The sequence below is a fragment of the Rousettus aegyptiacus genome, unplaced genomic scaffold (assembly GCF_014176215.1).
Source record: "Rousettus aegyptiacus isolate mRouAeg1 unplaced genomic scaffold, mRouAeg1.p scaffold_m13_p_6, whole genome shotgun sequence".
Classification (NCBI taxonomy): domain Eukaryota; kingdom Metazoa; phylum Chordata; class Mammalia; order Chiroptera; family Pteropodidae; genus Rousettus; species Rousettus aegyptiacus.
Window position 1 is genome coordinate 10,731,862 of NW_023416309.1, and position 15,524 is coordinate 10,747,385.

Here is a 15,524-nt window from a genome sequence, read left to right on the forward strand (position 1 = left end):
ACAGGGAAAGAAATGACAGTAGAGCTGAGATCTGAAGGATTAATAGTCTATGAGGATGGTAAGTCTTTTAGGAGGAGGGATGTGCTTATGCAAAGGCTCTGTGGTAGAGGGGGTGGGACATATGTTAACTAAGAAGAACTGAAATGCCCATTAACTAGAGTCTAGAGAGACGAATGTAAGATAAAACTAGAGATGAAGGAGAGGTCCAGAGTTTTCAGCATCTTGTAAGCTGTAAGGGATTTTTTCTTCATACCAAAAGCTGTGGAAGTGATTTGAAACAGTTGAAAGACAGAGGTTCCTCTCCAATTTATTATATCATGTGTCTTAGAAATTCATACACTGAGTATAGCTTTATAGTATTGTATTTTTGGAAGCACACAGATTCATAGGCATATTACATAGGCTTCCTTACATTTGAATAATTTTACTCTTATCTGGAAGTGTCACACATTTTTTTTAATGCTATAATTCTAAATACTGACTACTGAAAGCACTTTTTTCTTTTCCCTTTATTTCATCTTGAATACATCTATACTTATACCATTGTTTGGAACCTTGGTTTCCAGTAAATCTGTCTACAGCACTTTTGCGTAAGCACTTGCTTAAGTCAAATGTAATGCACCAGAATTTTAGGGTGTAAGCTTAGGGGACCTATGGATGTTTAAGTGGTATTGTCAAAATTTTATATGTTACAAATCTTTTGTTATTTATGATAACAAAATTTTTTTGTGTGTGGTAGCAAGATTGTATCTTCTATTGAGAACCATTAATGTTTTAGGGAGGAGAAATACTTGCCAGATTGTAAAGAAAAATATCTTTCCCTTTTTCCCTTAAAAAATTCAGAGGATGAGCTTCTTGTGGTAAAACCTACAGGAATGTGGACCTTGCAGGGAATCACAGAGGCAGGAGGTGAAGGGACTGGGTCAGACCCCCCACCCCACTCACCAACTCGGTTCCCCATAGTGAGGGCAGAGCTGAGGCACAGACCCAGGAGACAGCTGGTCAGTGTCTTCTCTGGCTTTGTTTTGGTTTTGTGGAATGACAGGCTGAATGAGCAATTGATTGCCTATTGGAAACACAAACTATGAATCCGAGTGTCCATGGAGTTCCCACTTGTGATTTTATGAAAGAAACAAGCCTCTCTGACATAGATTGGAGACACATTATTGCCATCATACTGAGTTATAATTATGCACAAATGGCATAAATGAGAGCTGCCTTTTTAAGCAAAGTTTTTAGTTCTTTCACTGCATGCAGTAACCTGTTAGGGCCCCCACCTGATAGCCATCTGCTTTGATTCCACCATTTCACGGACTGAGAAACCGAGTCCCAGAGACATGAAGTGATGTGCTCAAGAGCATACTGCTTATTGGGACAGAGCTGAGATTCAGACCCAGCCTGACTGGAGTCCTGTCCTCTCTCCATCGTGTGTCAGTCATATGATACAGCAACAGTGAGGGGGACATAGAATATCAGGACCTCTTCTTTCTTCTTCCTCGGTTTCTGTTCTTCCCTTTTTCCACTTTGGGTGTTTGAGATGATGGTGGTGTTACTTCTTTGCTCCTTTCTTCCTTAGACGCCTTGTAGCATCTACTTGTATGTGTGGCATTTACTGAATTCACAAGGGATTCCTGAATAATTTAAACTTCTGGATTCCATATTCGTTGCAGGTAAAGACCAGGCTTGAGTTAGCAATTTTAGTTTTTAATTTCCCTCTCTGTCTGTCTGGGCCTTGTGTGTAAGAGTTCAATAAGTGTTTGTTGGAGTTGTTAAATCACCAGACCAAACACTATAATTTGGATTTTGGAATGATGGTATCTCTCATAAACAAAATGTCTCCAGATTGTTAGGCCAGGAGAGCTCTCATGTCTATTTTATTAATATAGTGAGTTTTATTGTATATAAATTTTACCTCAATCAAAAGGGTCATGTGCCTTCAGGATCATGTATGGAAAATAGTCCATTTTCTAAGGGGTCACTGCTGTCAGCCAAGGGCTAAGTCCTGACCAAACATGTGGAATCATTAATCAGGGTCATTTGTTCTGCTGTGAGCTGAGCAGACTGTGTAAAACCTGCCCAAGAGAGAATTAATTCATCTTTCTCTCTGCTTTTTTAGAGTACACCTAGCACTATTCTCAAAGCCTGCAGGCTTCATGCATATGTTCTAATGGGCTAATTGTTCAAGAGACATTTGTAAATTAATCTTTGACTTGAGCTAAGCAGTTTCCCCTAATGGCTTTAATGCAGTGACTCCCGTTCTTGGTCACACATCAGATTCACCAGAAGAGCTTGTTAAAAACAGAGGTGCCCAGCTTCCCCCTCTCTCCAAGCTCAAGAGTCTCTAGTCCTAGTGAATGAGGATGTTTTCTGTTTCTGAAGGAACACTCCTGAGGTGATCACATCTGGTAGTAGCCACCTTTGTGAGCCGTTGCTTTAAATACATGTCCGAAGGCCCATGTAGCTTCATGTGTGGATTGAAAGCATTTGGGCCCAAACCCGACAACATGTAACCAGCTTCTAGAGCAGGCAGCGTCTCTAAAGGGCCGATTCATTCACTTCTGACTGTGTCATATCACTGGATCTGACGTTTTCTTGAAGAGCTCCTAAGGGTGGATATTCTGTGCTTTGCCATACTATTTTCCACTTCTATGAACTTTCTGAGACTTTTGAAAGATCTTCAGGACCTGGAATTTCCCTCGTGAACATGGCCATGAATATTTTCTTTACTCTCCACTTGTCATCAGACTCCTGGTGACAGGTGTTTCGGGGACAGTGTTTTAGTGCAGTGTGTGTGTGTGTGTGAGTGTTCTTGGCAGTCTTCTGTGCAAACACACGTCATGTTTGATCTTGAAGTTTTGAAAATAGATGCCTCACAAGCGCCATTGTTCGAATGACATTTATGAAATCTTTTTTGTTTTTAAGAATCCGGCACTCTATAGATATTACTTAGTACTGAGTATCATCATACAGCATGTGGGTGTTTTCAGTAAACCTAAAAATATGGCAGTTAGCACCATGCAAGTAGCCAAGGTATTTGGTGAACCCAGACTATGAAAAGCTGGAAAGGCTAGACAGGTGCTAGTGAAGGTTAGCACAAGGTATGTCCTGAGAAGGCATGCTCACATTATCCCCGTATGTCAGACTATTCACAAGCCCTTGTTCACAACAGTCTTTTTAAAGAGCTTGGTCCTTGTAAGGGGCATCCTGTGACTCAGCTGCTGGAGGGCAGGTGTTTCCTTGCTTCAGGTATTACACTTTTCTTGGCCTCATCTTACCATGTCCTTGGAGCTTCAATGTCCCTTATCCCTGGACCCATCGAAGCGCAAAGATGGACTCCCAAATGAGAAGAGACAATGTAGGAAGAAGGTATACTTTGGGCATGGGGACGATATTGAGATAAAGGCCCCTGTTGTTCCTCCCCTTCTTAACTCCTCCATTTAGGTATGTTCCATTTAGCTTATGTATTGATCGTGCCAATACCACACAATCGAGTACTGATTAAATAATTTTGCGTAGAATTCACATGCATGAGCATTACCTTATGAAGGAGTGCATTTTATGGCTCCACGGACTTCTCTCATTTGTTTTTCTTAGGGCCTTATGTATGGCAGATGCGAAATAAATACTTGGATGATTATTTGGAGGTGCTCTATAACGTAACTATTTAGGCTAAAATCTGATCATTTCGTGTAGTCAAACTGGATGTTTTTCATCTTTAAAGTAGGGTTCTCAGGCAATGGGGGATTTGCCAAATAGATAGAGATAATAAATGGCAGCGAGATAGACAGAGAGGACATAGCCTTTGTGAGGGCCTGTAGGAGATGAATCTCTGTTCGATCCCTGTTTTCATGGCCAAATCCAAAGGGCTGGTTTATTTTCTGCAGCACCTGGATCCAGATTGACAATGTAATCAAGTTTGATGATAAAGAAGCATTTAGCCAGTTTATAAATTACATGCACAGTTGTTTGAATACTGAGAAATAGATTCTCTCCCCTTCGATCATTTCATGCCTGAAGGGAAGTTGGCACCCTTTGGAGAAAGCCTCGCAACTGAACACGAGGACCCAAGCATAGGTCCATTCAGCAGAATCTTCAGTGCCTGGGAACTTGGGAAGTTTTCCTTCTGGATTTCTTCCCTCCCTTACCTTATCAGAGTGATGCTGATATGTGAGTTTGCATCTTAGGAGGATAGCAGGATGCCTTCCTTCCTGCCACTGTCTGATTTGCTTAAGTAAGCTGCACACTGTCTCCCATTAAAGAGGCCAGCAGGAACAAATTAGGGTCAGATACTTTGGCTACTCCAAGGCTTGGAAATCACCAGCATTGAAGAAAAACGTAGATTGTAAGCTCGTTTCAGAATGCTATAGATGCTATTGCAAGGACTTCTTTCTTTTTCTTTCTCCTTTCCTTTTTCTCCTCCTCTCCCATCTCCTTCCCTTTTCTCCCAGCCTCTTCTCTCTCCCCTTTCCCCTCCTCTCCAGCTTTTAGTGGAATAAGCCTGACAGAAGCTCATCATCCACCCCCCCCCCCCCCGCCCCTACACACACACACTGACAGAGATTAGTCTTGGATCAGCTGTTTATGAATGAAAAAGAGGTCCTTCCCCTCTCTTCTGGCCACACCCTTTCTCTTTGCAGCATTTTGGGAATGAGGTCAGGGCCAGGATCTAACTGCTTATGTCTCAGAAATAGCGCAGATCAGAATTAATCTTAAGCTATTTGTTTTGCTGCTTCATTCAGATAATGGAGGGAAAAGTAGAGGCCTGTTTGTTTTTATTTGTTCGTTTTTGTGTATAGCTTTGCAAAGGATGAATGAATGCACGTGTGTGAGGAGAGAGACTGAAGTGAACTGCCAAGGGGTTTAAGCGCTGGATGGACGGTAATTACTGACAGACTGCAGGAGTTTCCTTGGCTTCAACTGGGGACATGTTTTAGTTTTTAAACAAAATGGAAGAATAAAATAGGTCCCAGTGGTGTATTAATACCTCCTTCCATAAGCAAAATTTATCAGGTGCTATGAAACTGCATATTCCTTTTACAGTGTCCAGTTGTTTTAACTGTCAGTTTTTAAATGTGCAGCTCACCATCTCACCCCAGTAGCTCCATGGTTTTGCAGTGTTTCCAATGAATATGCAGATTTCATTTTCTATCAGCCACTTTGGTGCACATACACATAATACGGACATATGTACATGATTCATTCTCTCTCTCTCTCTCTCTCTCTCTCTCTCTCTCACTCACACACACACACACACACACACATATGGGGTTTGATTTTGCCCTCTTTACATAAATTGGGATTCATCTATATCTACCAGCCAATGCCACAGGGATGTTAATAGATACTCTGAGGAGACTGACACTTCTAACCTCATTCATCCTGTAATCTCTTTAGGCCAGTGGTTCTCAACCTTTTAGCACCAGGGACTGGTGCTCTTATGAGAATCTAATGCCCGGTGATCTGAGGTGGACCTGAGGTGGTGATGCTAGCACTGGGGAATGGCTACAAATACAGATGAAGCTTCTCTCACTCACTGCTGCTCACCTTCTGCTGTGTGGGGTTGAGGACTCCTGCTTTAGGATATTAGCATGTTGAACGTTATTTGTCGAGCCCTGGCATTGCATGTGGTGGTGGTATTCACTTTTTATTCTCAAGCTCAATTGTTGGCTCTTAGTATCTTTTTTTTTTTTTTTTGAACGTCCTTTGAGTTGGACCACCACTCTCCTGTGTGAACAATTAAATAGATGAATTAGAATATTAAGTGAGCACAGAAGTGTCAATATCAGCCCAATTGGCTACATATTTGTCTGATGGACTTTCATGTGACAGGTATCCTCTGAAGGAAGATGCCAACTTGTCTTTTATATCATTGGTGATTAATTTTGAGTGAAGAATGTAAAGAAGACCAAGGATTGTCATTTAGTTGGCCTAATGTATTACCTAATTTGGCTTTCTGCACCTCAAAGGTTTCCAAAATACTGGAGAAGTGTTATGCACGCCCCCCCCCCACACACACACATGCACATGCACAGATATTTGCACAAGCCACAAATTTGTGTTTTTCAATTGATAGTTCTTTTATAGAAACAGAAAGTGAATTAGTGATTGTCTAGGACTGGGGCAAGAGTATGAACTAGCTGTTAGGGAGATGCGGGATCTTACTGGGAGGATAAAAAGATTCTGAAACTAGATTAAAGTGATGGTTGGACAACTTGGTAAATGTATTTAGTCATTGATTGAACTGTATATTTAGAATGAGTGAATTTTATGATATGTAAATTATACCTCAAGAAAGTTGTTAAAAATTGATATTTCTCTATTTAAGTTCTCTTGGGGCCTAGGTTACATATAACATGAAAAGTCGTATCACCCCAAATTTTTACCTGCTCTTTTCCCACCCAAATGTATTGACTTCAGTGTGGAGAAGCTGGACTGTGAGGTCACAGGGCCAGGTAAGAACCTTGTGCTTTAGGTTACAGGGTCTGCCCTGCCCCCTGTTGGCCAGCAGCGAGGTTGCAGCCCACTGCAAGGTAAAGGAGCAGCATCAGGGGAGCAAGGGAATGAGATATCCAAGCAGGTCCCAGAAAGCCATTGGCACGGTGTTTGTTAGCCGCAGCTACACATGTCATAAAACTAAAAAATAAACACCTCAGTGTTCTGCTCTATAGTTATGGTGTTATTCTCTTCTTTTGCAGGTGGTCTTAGTCTTTGCTCTCAGCATTGGTGCACTTGTAATATACTTCATAGATTCGTCAAAGTGAGTATCCAAATACCTTCTATTGCCTTCTTTTTCTTTCTTTCTTTCTTTTTTTAAATATGATCATGAACTTTTATGTTGATCAATTGATTTACTTTAACACCAACCTTTGCAAGAGCTTCCTGTGTGGAAGACTTGTAGAGGAAAGCAGGATTGTCTGTTCTGATTTTCTGAATGGGAAGGCAAGCTCTCACAAGGAAGGCTGCCTTAATCCTGCTGATTATAAGAAGGAGGAGGGGTATCTGAGGTCAAGCCTTTTTGCTGGGTTTTATTTATTTTTAAATAGCTGTTTCCTGATAAAGTATTTGCACTGAAGATCAAGTGTGTAAGAGAGTTTTGATGTAAATTTGCAAACTCTGTGAGGGTCACAGTATCCAACCATGGAGGCTATGGGTCCATTTCTTATTAGGGTTTTCAATGCTTTAATCTTTTCGGAGGACAGTTAGAAAGCGTGATGCTATCCTTTGCACCTGCCAACCAAATATTCGGCTGAAGCATCGCTCGCTGGTGCTTCTTGGGTTGTGAAGGTAAGGAGATGGGACAGAGGAGTTCATGATGACTCCCAGAAGTGAAGAACCATGGCCATCTGAGAATTTTCAGAGCAGATGCTTGTGCAGACCTGGGGGTGCTGGCTGAGTGCACTGATGCTTCAGGGTAAGCCTGGGGTGGGTTCTATGTGACAGATGGTAAAGGAGGTAGAAGAAGTCATTGAGCAGAGCTGCTAGGTGGCAGCCAGTTCTGCTCTGGTCCAAATAGACATCACCCATAGGTACATCATTTTTTCCCAACTATTCTATTGCAATCTTAAAGATGACGGCATCTGATAAACTGGAGCTGAGCTGGTCTGACTGGCCTTTCTCTGGTGACATGAACTTGATAGCCAGACAGCGACCTTGAACTCTGTCTGAATTGTTTACTATGAGAGTGCTTAGAACTCCTTGAACTCTATCCCTGGTATGGCTGGATACTAGACTTTGATCCCAGGAAACTTGCTTGGTGTCCCTGTTGGCACATGCCCTGTTGTATCAGAATTCTAAGTTTAGCACTCTTTCTGTGGCTCTGGGTGGTGAAAATTTCATGCATGCCTAAACTCTGAATTTCTCAGAGGCTTCTTGTCACTAGCCAAAGGATATTGTACATTTGGGTGCCAAGACCAAAATATCATGTCGTGGAAAAGAAAGAAAACATCTTCTTTATCACCTGTTTCTGCGAATCAGCCACATTTGAGAATTTCAGGTCCTTCAGTCCATCCTCACACACAGGGCTAGGCTGCCCTTGCCCATCTCAGATGGAGGGTCCTTTGAAAACTTTCCAGGAGATGAGCTGCCACACGCTCCTCCATCAGATCTTCCTGGCCAAGAAAAAAAAAAGAAGAGCTCTTTTAGTTTGGAAAACCCTAAATAGTATGACATCGAAGGTAAACCTCTTTTAAATATCTACTCTTAATAATTTTGGATCACATTTGAGTTGAACCAAGGATTTCCTCAGTCTTATTCCTTTAATTTGTCTCTAGGCTTGAAGAGTGTTCTCACACATCTTGGGTGTGTTCCCTGCCAAATTCCATGCCAGGGCTCAGGAATTGGGTTTAGGCATGTAGTCTGTATAACCTAGGCAGAGTAAACCCATACACGGAGGTGAGTGTGGAATGGTTGGAAGGACAGATGCCTCGGTGCCATCCTTCTCTTCCTCTCCCTTCTTGCTCCTTTGTATTTTTCAATTAAAATAAAATCATCTTATTGATGGATTTGAATTGTGTCTTTTTTTATAGAGTCTATGAGGAGGCCATCTTTTGCTCTTAGATTTTGGAGTCCTTAGATCCATGCGAGAGGATAGAAAGAGATGGAATTCCTCAAGGCAAGACCCTCTTCCTCGGATGCCCTGCACTACCTCAGTGCTCCTTAGATTTAGCTATGATTCTGCTAAGCCTTGGGGAAGCCGGCTTTGGGGTTCTCTCTAGTTCTGGTCCTTTTATACACTTTCCAAGAGTCTATTCAAAGAATGTCCTTCCATCCTGTTCTCAGCTTTTCCCAGCAAAAATGCCAATTATCTTAGACCCAATATCATTCTCGCTCTCCCTGGGGACTGTTCTAGCCTTATCCTAAACATTGTCTTTCTTCTCTGTCACTAAACTGTGCGGTTTGGCATGAAACTTGGTACCCAAGAAGACCATATGTTTGTTTATGTAGCCCTTTTTGCTTTTCATTTGCATTACTTCTTTTGTTTCGGAAACCATATCCCAAGGCTCTGTCCTGTGGGAGATCTGATCAGCACAGTCAAAACCAAGGAGTCTGCCATCTTTCTGGGGACAGCCAGCAAGCATGTTTAAGTAAGAGGAAGAATTAAAGTAGAATCTATAAAGTAACCTTTATGACAAATCCGTAGATTCCTAGGCATTATAAAAATAAAGAACCAGTTCAACAAACTATAACCAAGCAATGTGAAGTTCAGTCCACACGTAAAATGTAAATGTAAAGCAGGTGAGAAAGCAGGTGTAAATTCTTAAAATTTATCTTTTCCATTCAAAACCGTCATCAGTTTTATACACTGCTTGGTTTGCTGGCCATTCGGAAAGAAATGGTCATCTTGGAAAAATAAACTTTAAGCTTATCTTGCAAGTCATATGAAATCACTACCCTGGAAAAAAGTACACAGTATTCCTCAGATGAATTTTAGTTAGTATTTATACCCTTCAAATAAGTGAATATCTGAAAAGATAATCTATAGCCTTTCCCTTGTGTGAACCTAATAGGTATAAAACGGCTTGTCTCTGTACATTTTAACAAGAGCTGGCCTCCCCCAAATGGTGAGGAGTACCCCAGGAGCACAAGTTAAAAATCGAAGGCTCTGCTGGTTCAGAGTCAAGACAGTCTAATTCAGGAGGTGCAACTGGACAGGTGGTTATTCTACTTCTGTGTGGCATCAGGTGAGGAAGGCACTTCAGATAAATGTCATAATTGATGGGCATATGATCTTTTTAACTTTCACTACTTATTTTACTATCAAGAGGCAGTGGGTAAGTTATGTCCAAATATATCCTCTCCTACATGTCTTTTCTGTTGTTAGGCCAAGATGATCTCTGAGCAGTTCTTTCTCAATCAAGGCTTTGGGAAGCCCTTCTTTGAGTCTTAATTTTCATTAAGTGATCACCACAAAAGAATCACTTGTGCAGCCTCAGGTGATTGTAATCTAGCTAAGATGGATTGTCCTTAGAGCTCCTGGAATTGAAAGCCAAAGAGAATTACATTAAAATGTGTTAAAATTATGCTTTATCATCCCAGCAGTAGACTCTCCAAACACTCAAGAAGGGGGAGCTGTTCCACCAAGTCTTTGGGTAGACCTCAATGTCAATTCCTTAGCAGTCACGGAGATGCATTAAGCCCACCACGCATAGTAATCCCATACCCCTACCAACTCCCTTCGAGCCACATGAGACAGATATTATCCAAAAGAACTCTATTTCTTTTTCATTCTTTATAAAGGTGTTATGCTCAATTTAAGGCACTCCTATTTCTGATGTCTCTAGATGCCTAGCCCCACCCTTTCTCCCTACACACTGGATACTCTGTGAAGCAAAGATTTTTTTTTTAATTGTACAACCAAGTCAAAAGTGCCCCTAGACTTCCTATGGGTGATAATGTCACTGTGGTTGGTTTCATCCCTGTTTCCTCCCTTTAACAGAGGAATTGTAATTCTTCCCTAATAGATAAGGAATACAAAAAGCCCAAGCATGTCAGTGTGCTGGCAGGATTCATGGATTGCATAATGCAGTAGTTCCCGCTGCTTCTAGAATTTCAAGAGAAAGTTGGAAAAGAGAGAGCCTCAGGGCCCTGGGTATTTGCATTTTTTTTCCAGAGGAATTCTGGGAAAGGATGACTCATCTGTGTGAAGGTATTTATTCCTTTGATTCATGTTTAAACTCTGCTACTTTTTATGCTGTAGTTACATGGATTATGAATATTTAATGCTGCATATACTGAAAACGAAGGTCAAGTCCTGCTTACTGGTGACTTTAATGCAGACTCATGTCTCGGAAAGGCAAGCTACCTGCTGTTAGCAGAGTAGAGCTGAAAGGTTATACATTGTTAAAATTTTTCTTAATGACTTTATCTGCTCCAAAATGTCTGGTACGCAGTGGAGAGGCGCCTGCTGCTTTTGCCAGCCTTTGCTCTTGGCTTCTGGTTTCAGCAGTGCTGGTTTAGGATATGGACATTAGGAAGGGGGGAGCAGGGAGGAATGGCAACACAAATTTTGGAGAGCATCTGATTGAAGGGCTGGATTCTAGGGTAGCAGCAGGGTTACAGTATGAAAATGGCCTCCCTTAGTCTTTAAAATTTTACGTTTATATTCAATGATTCATTCATTTTTATATTCATTCATTTGAAACATCTTTAGTGTGATGATGCTGAATATTTTCCACGTGGCAAAATTGGTATGGTTAGTTACGGTTAAGGAAAACTGTTTTTAAGATTGCAATAGAAATTGACCAGACTGTTTTCATAGCCTCTGAAAATAAAACTGGCATGGTTGATGTAATAGAGATATCCAGAGCTTTGGCAGAACTGGCCAGTCACCCAAGTATTTTACTCCTCAATTTTTCACATGGCCAGGGCTCTCATCCCTCAGCCTAGACATTCTCCTCAAAAGGAAAGAGAGCGGCCGGTGGTTGGAGGGAACTGACATTCGCTGATCACGTGCTCTGTGCAAGGCATAGTACTAAGAACATTAGAATAAATAACACACGCACACAGTTCCATTAAAGTCTCCTTGCAACTTGATGGGGGAGGTATTATACATCCTTTCCAGTTACAAATGAGAAGGATGAGGCTGCAACATTTGTCCAAAACAGTGTAGCTAATCCTGGAGCCAAGATTTGAACCCAGCATGTCTCAAGGCCCCTCTCTTCCAAGTGTCAGGAAGCAAAATTCCAGATTGTGGAAGTGACTAAATGGGTTTAACGAGAAGTTGCAAGAATGAGAGGTCCCTTAGCCTCATCAGGCTGACTCATTTGTCTTATTTTCCTTTTTGTTCTCCATCTCCATTTCTTACCCGTGGGGCCAAGACTGAAAGTCAGCAATACTTACGGGGTCCTCTCACAGCTTTCTCCCTAGGACGTGGGACATATCCGTGAGATATGTGCTGTCTGATGTCTGTTTGGATTTTGATTCATTTCTTCCTAATTATGGCTTAATAAGACTCTCTTCTATCTCAAGGAAGTAGCAGTCTTTTGTAATGGAATAGAGTCAAGTTAGCAAAGAACAAGCAAAGATTATTGTTTCTCAAGGGCTCTTTCCACTTAAGGGATGTTTCCAAGTAGAAAGACCCTTTGCCCTCCCTTCCTTACCCAGTCCTCCGTGCCTGTTATTTGGTAGATAATGACAGAGGCCCTGCTTCCTCATTAGATAGATTCTTTTATCTCTTAACTAGAGAATTGCAGACTTTAGGTAATTAGTGATAGTTCTGCATTATGTACCTGGAAAGTTAGTATTATCGTACCAATGGACTTAAGGAAAACTTGGTCCCAAAGATGTTGCTATAGAGGTCTTTGAAATGATGTAAGACATCTGGCCTCCTCCTCCAGTCTTGTTCTTAGTTACTGTGCACACAGGTGTTGACACAGCCCTTTCCCTATGCCAAGCCTCTTGACAGGCACCTGGCAGAGCTGTGAGAACAGGGCAGATCACCTCTGTGAGAATGCACTGAAAACTGTAAAGTATGTGAAAGCTACTTTCACTGTCACCCTCAGCACACCCCTTGCTGTGCAGCATGAACAGCTGGGCAGCCCATTTGCAGATAGGAGATTGACCATCTCCCTCTGTGCCCAGCTCCTGTAGGGAACCTGGCCTTTCCAGTTAGTATTTGAGAAATTTGCACCAGCTCTCCACCTTTATGTCCTTTTTGAGAAGTCACGGAATGCGTTTAACTTTTATTAAGGAAGTCAACACAAATCACTGTGTGTATAGAGCATCTCTTTATTGTTTCTTTCCTTTTAAAATACCCCCACCCCCACCCCAATTTTCTCCACCCCTCCTTGACATTTTTATTACCAGGCTTTGGTTTGGAAAATTATGGGTAGGGAAAGTTCAAGGGCAGGATGTTCAGAACAGCACTGCACATCTGTGAAGGGAACACAACAGGAGAGCCAGCAGCTGTTGAAAGAATGGAATGTCAGATGGTGGAGATGCTGAGCCCACTGAGAGGTGGGGGAAGAGGAGATGCCTTCGGGGCAAAAAGGCTGTAAATAACTCCCAATGGGAAGTCCCTGTTCCCTTTCAGAATTTAACCTTTAATGACAGCACTCAATTCTCTGAAATGGGAGCCACCCTAACTCAACCTTTCTACCTCATCTTGTTTTCCAAATTGCTATTCTCTCATTGGTTGGGTATAAACCTAGTAGAGAAGACTGGTGAATACTATGCCAAGAGAATAAGCAGCCTCCCCTCGACCCCTCCACATCGTTTAGGTGGTCTCAGCTTCCTGGCTGATTTCTTATTCTGCAGGTGATACATAGGTACCATATGAGATGGCATCTAGGAGTGTCAGAGAACTGCTTACCTTTGGTATTTCCTTGGAAAAAATTAGGGACCATGTTAGGAGTGGGAGGGAAGATGGAGATAGACCTTCCAGGTTTGCCGGCAAAGAGAACGTTAGAATAAATGTTAGAACTCAAAGAGGCGTCAGAGTCCACTTGGTGCCACAGCATCCTCTCCTGCAGAATGATGGCTAAGTGACCTGCTCAAGGTCCCCCAAGTCATCAGGGGCAGAAATAGAGCCAGAAGCCAGAGCTCTTCCCTCCCAGTCCAGACCCTTTCTACTTTATCTCTTGGGTTTTTGTTTGTTTGTTTGTTTCTGCTAACTGAATAATAAACAAAGATGTGGCAGCAAATATTATCCATTAAACAGTGAAGCAAACAGTGACATTTAATACCAGTTCTGGAGTTTCAGAATGTCATCATGGGGGAAGCTCTAGGTCCATGGAGAAGCACAGAGATAGTCCCAGGTGGAAAAGATTGAACCTAGTCAGGTGGGTGCTTGGGTAACTTTATTTCATCTCCCTTGGCAAGAGGTCTTGAATTCCTTGATTTTATGATCCTGCTACTTTTTTTTTTCTCTGTACTATTTCAGAGGGGGAGGTAAGAGTTCATTTCTGTTGCGGAAGGTCAGCAAGGCTAAACACATTGGTTTGGCCTGTTTGAAATTTGTTATATATAACTTTTGAGGACATTCTTCCCAATTGCTCATTTGTTTCTCCTATGCACACACTATCTGATAACTATGTCTTTAAATCCATATCTATTCTACCCTCCAAAATTAGAATGAAATGTTTCTTCTCATCACTCTCCAGAATTTCAGAATTAAGCTTTGGATTATCTGACACCTTCTTAGCCTTCTTGCCTCTTAAAAAAAATTGATTATTCCAGGGCAAATGAAGAAAATGCATCTGCTTTCAGGCCCAGTTAGTTAGTTATGTATTCTGCAATTAACACGTGTTTATACCACAAGAGCGCTGAATGTTCTCCGTGTTGTATGACACTGGTCCTCTACCTGAGGTCACGGCCAGGCCTACGATCAGAAGCTGCTGAGAGATCAGGGTGGGAGCCAGCTGGAGGGAAAGGTTACAGCTTGAAACAGTTTAATCCAAACACAAGAGCAGAACTCATGCTTAATACAACTGTGGTTGTGCTGAGATGTGGGGTCAACTGTTATGGCTTTATTATGCAGTTTATTGGCTGCTGCAGATGGGAATGGAGATGTGATATCTGTCTTTACTTTTATTCTCCTTGTCCTTCTTCCTGACAGCCTGACAAGTTGTAACTTTGGAGAGACCCTGGTCAGCGATGATGAGTCATTCATGGTTTTAAAATAGAATGCCTTGCAGGAAGGATGTCCTTGGGACTTTTTGATGCACATGTCACCATTTCCAGAATTTGGAAGAAGGGAGTGTGTGTCTGTGTGTGCATGTGCATGTGTGTTTGTGTGTGTGTTGTGTGTGTGTGTGTAGGGGCACAAGCTGTTCCACCTATAAGTCAATAGGAAAGCATAGTATGGGAGCATTGGCTACAAGTCTCATCATCATAACAGGGATGATGCCGAGAACTGGGTACCTGTATCCTTAAAGGTATTAATCAGGTAATAGATCTTTAATAAGTACCAACTCTGTGCAAGGCATTTTGCTATGTGTTGGGGAATTTCATATACTATGTATAAGACTGGATCTTTTCCATTAAGATGCCTAAATTTTATTTATATATATATATATACACACACACTCACATATATATATTTAATTATATATGAATAATTTAAATAAATAAATAAAATAATTATATGTATTTACAAAGGCCAAAAGTCCACCCATACACATAGGAAAATGAAGTCACAAAATAACAAGTGAAATATCACTGGGCAGTATTTCATCAATTACTAATATGAGCCCTGCTAATGATAAATGCTAATGGTTGAGAAGCTGAAAAGAAAGCTGGATGTTATGGAGTGTTTTGGCTCTGGAAAGATTTTGAGTTGAGGAGACAGAAAACTCAGTCTACCCCCAACTCTGGGAATCCACAAGAGGGGCTGTCATGATGGCCTGCCTCTGGCCTCTGGGCTTTTATTTTCAGTGTGTGCTGAGTCCAGGGAAGCCCTACCTTGAAACCAGCCACTGAGGGTTAAGGATTGAGAATGCCTCGAGGATGGCAAAATGGAATCAGAAAAGCAAAACTTTCTCAGATATACCTATTCTCCAATTGCACAAAATTTGGAAATTTCTAAA

The 15,524-nt window shown here is 41.6% G+C and overlaps 1 protein-coding gene across 32 annotated transcripts in view; it reads left to right on the forward strand.

Moving 5' to 3' along the window:
- KCNMA1 (potassium calcium-activated channel subfamily M alpha 1) overlaps window positions 1–15,524 on the forward strand; it is a 683,907-nt gene that overhangs the window by 331,529 nt on the left and 336,854 nt on the right. For all 32 annotated transcript variants that reach the window (XM_036222527.1, XM_036222528.1, XM_036222530.1 and 29 more), the window contains exon 3: window positions 6,696–6,757. In XM_036222527.1, coding sequence (XP_036078420.1) covers window positions 6,696–6,757 — 62 coding nt within the window. The remainder of the gene's footprint in view (window positions 1–6,695; window positions 6,758–15,524) is intronic.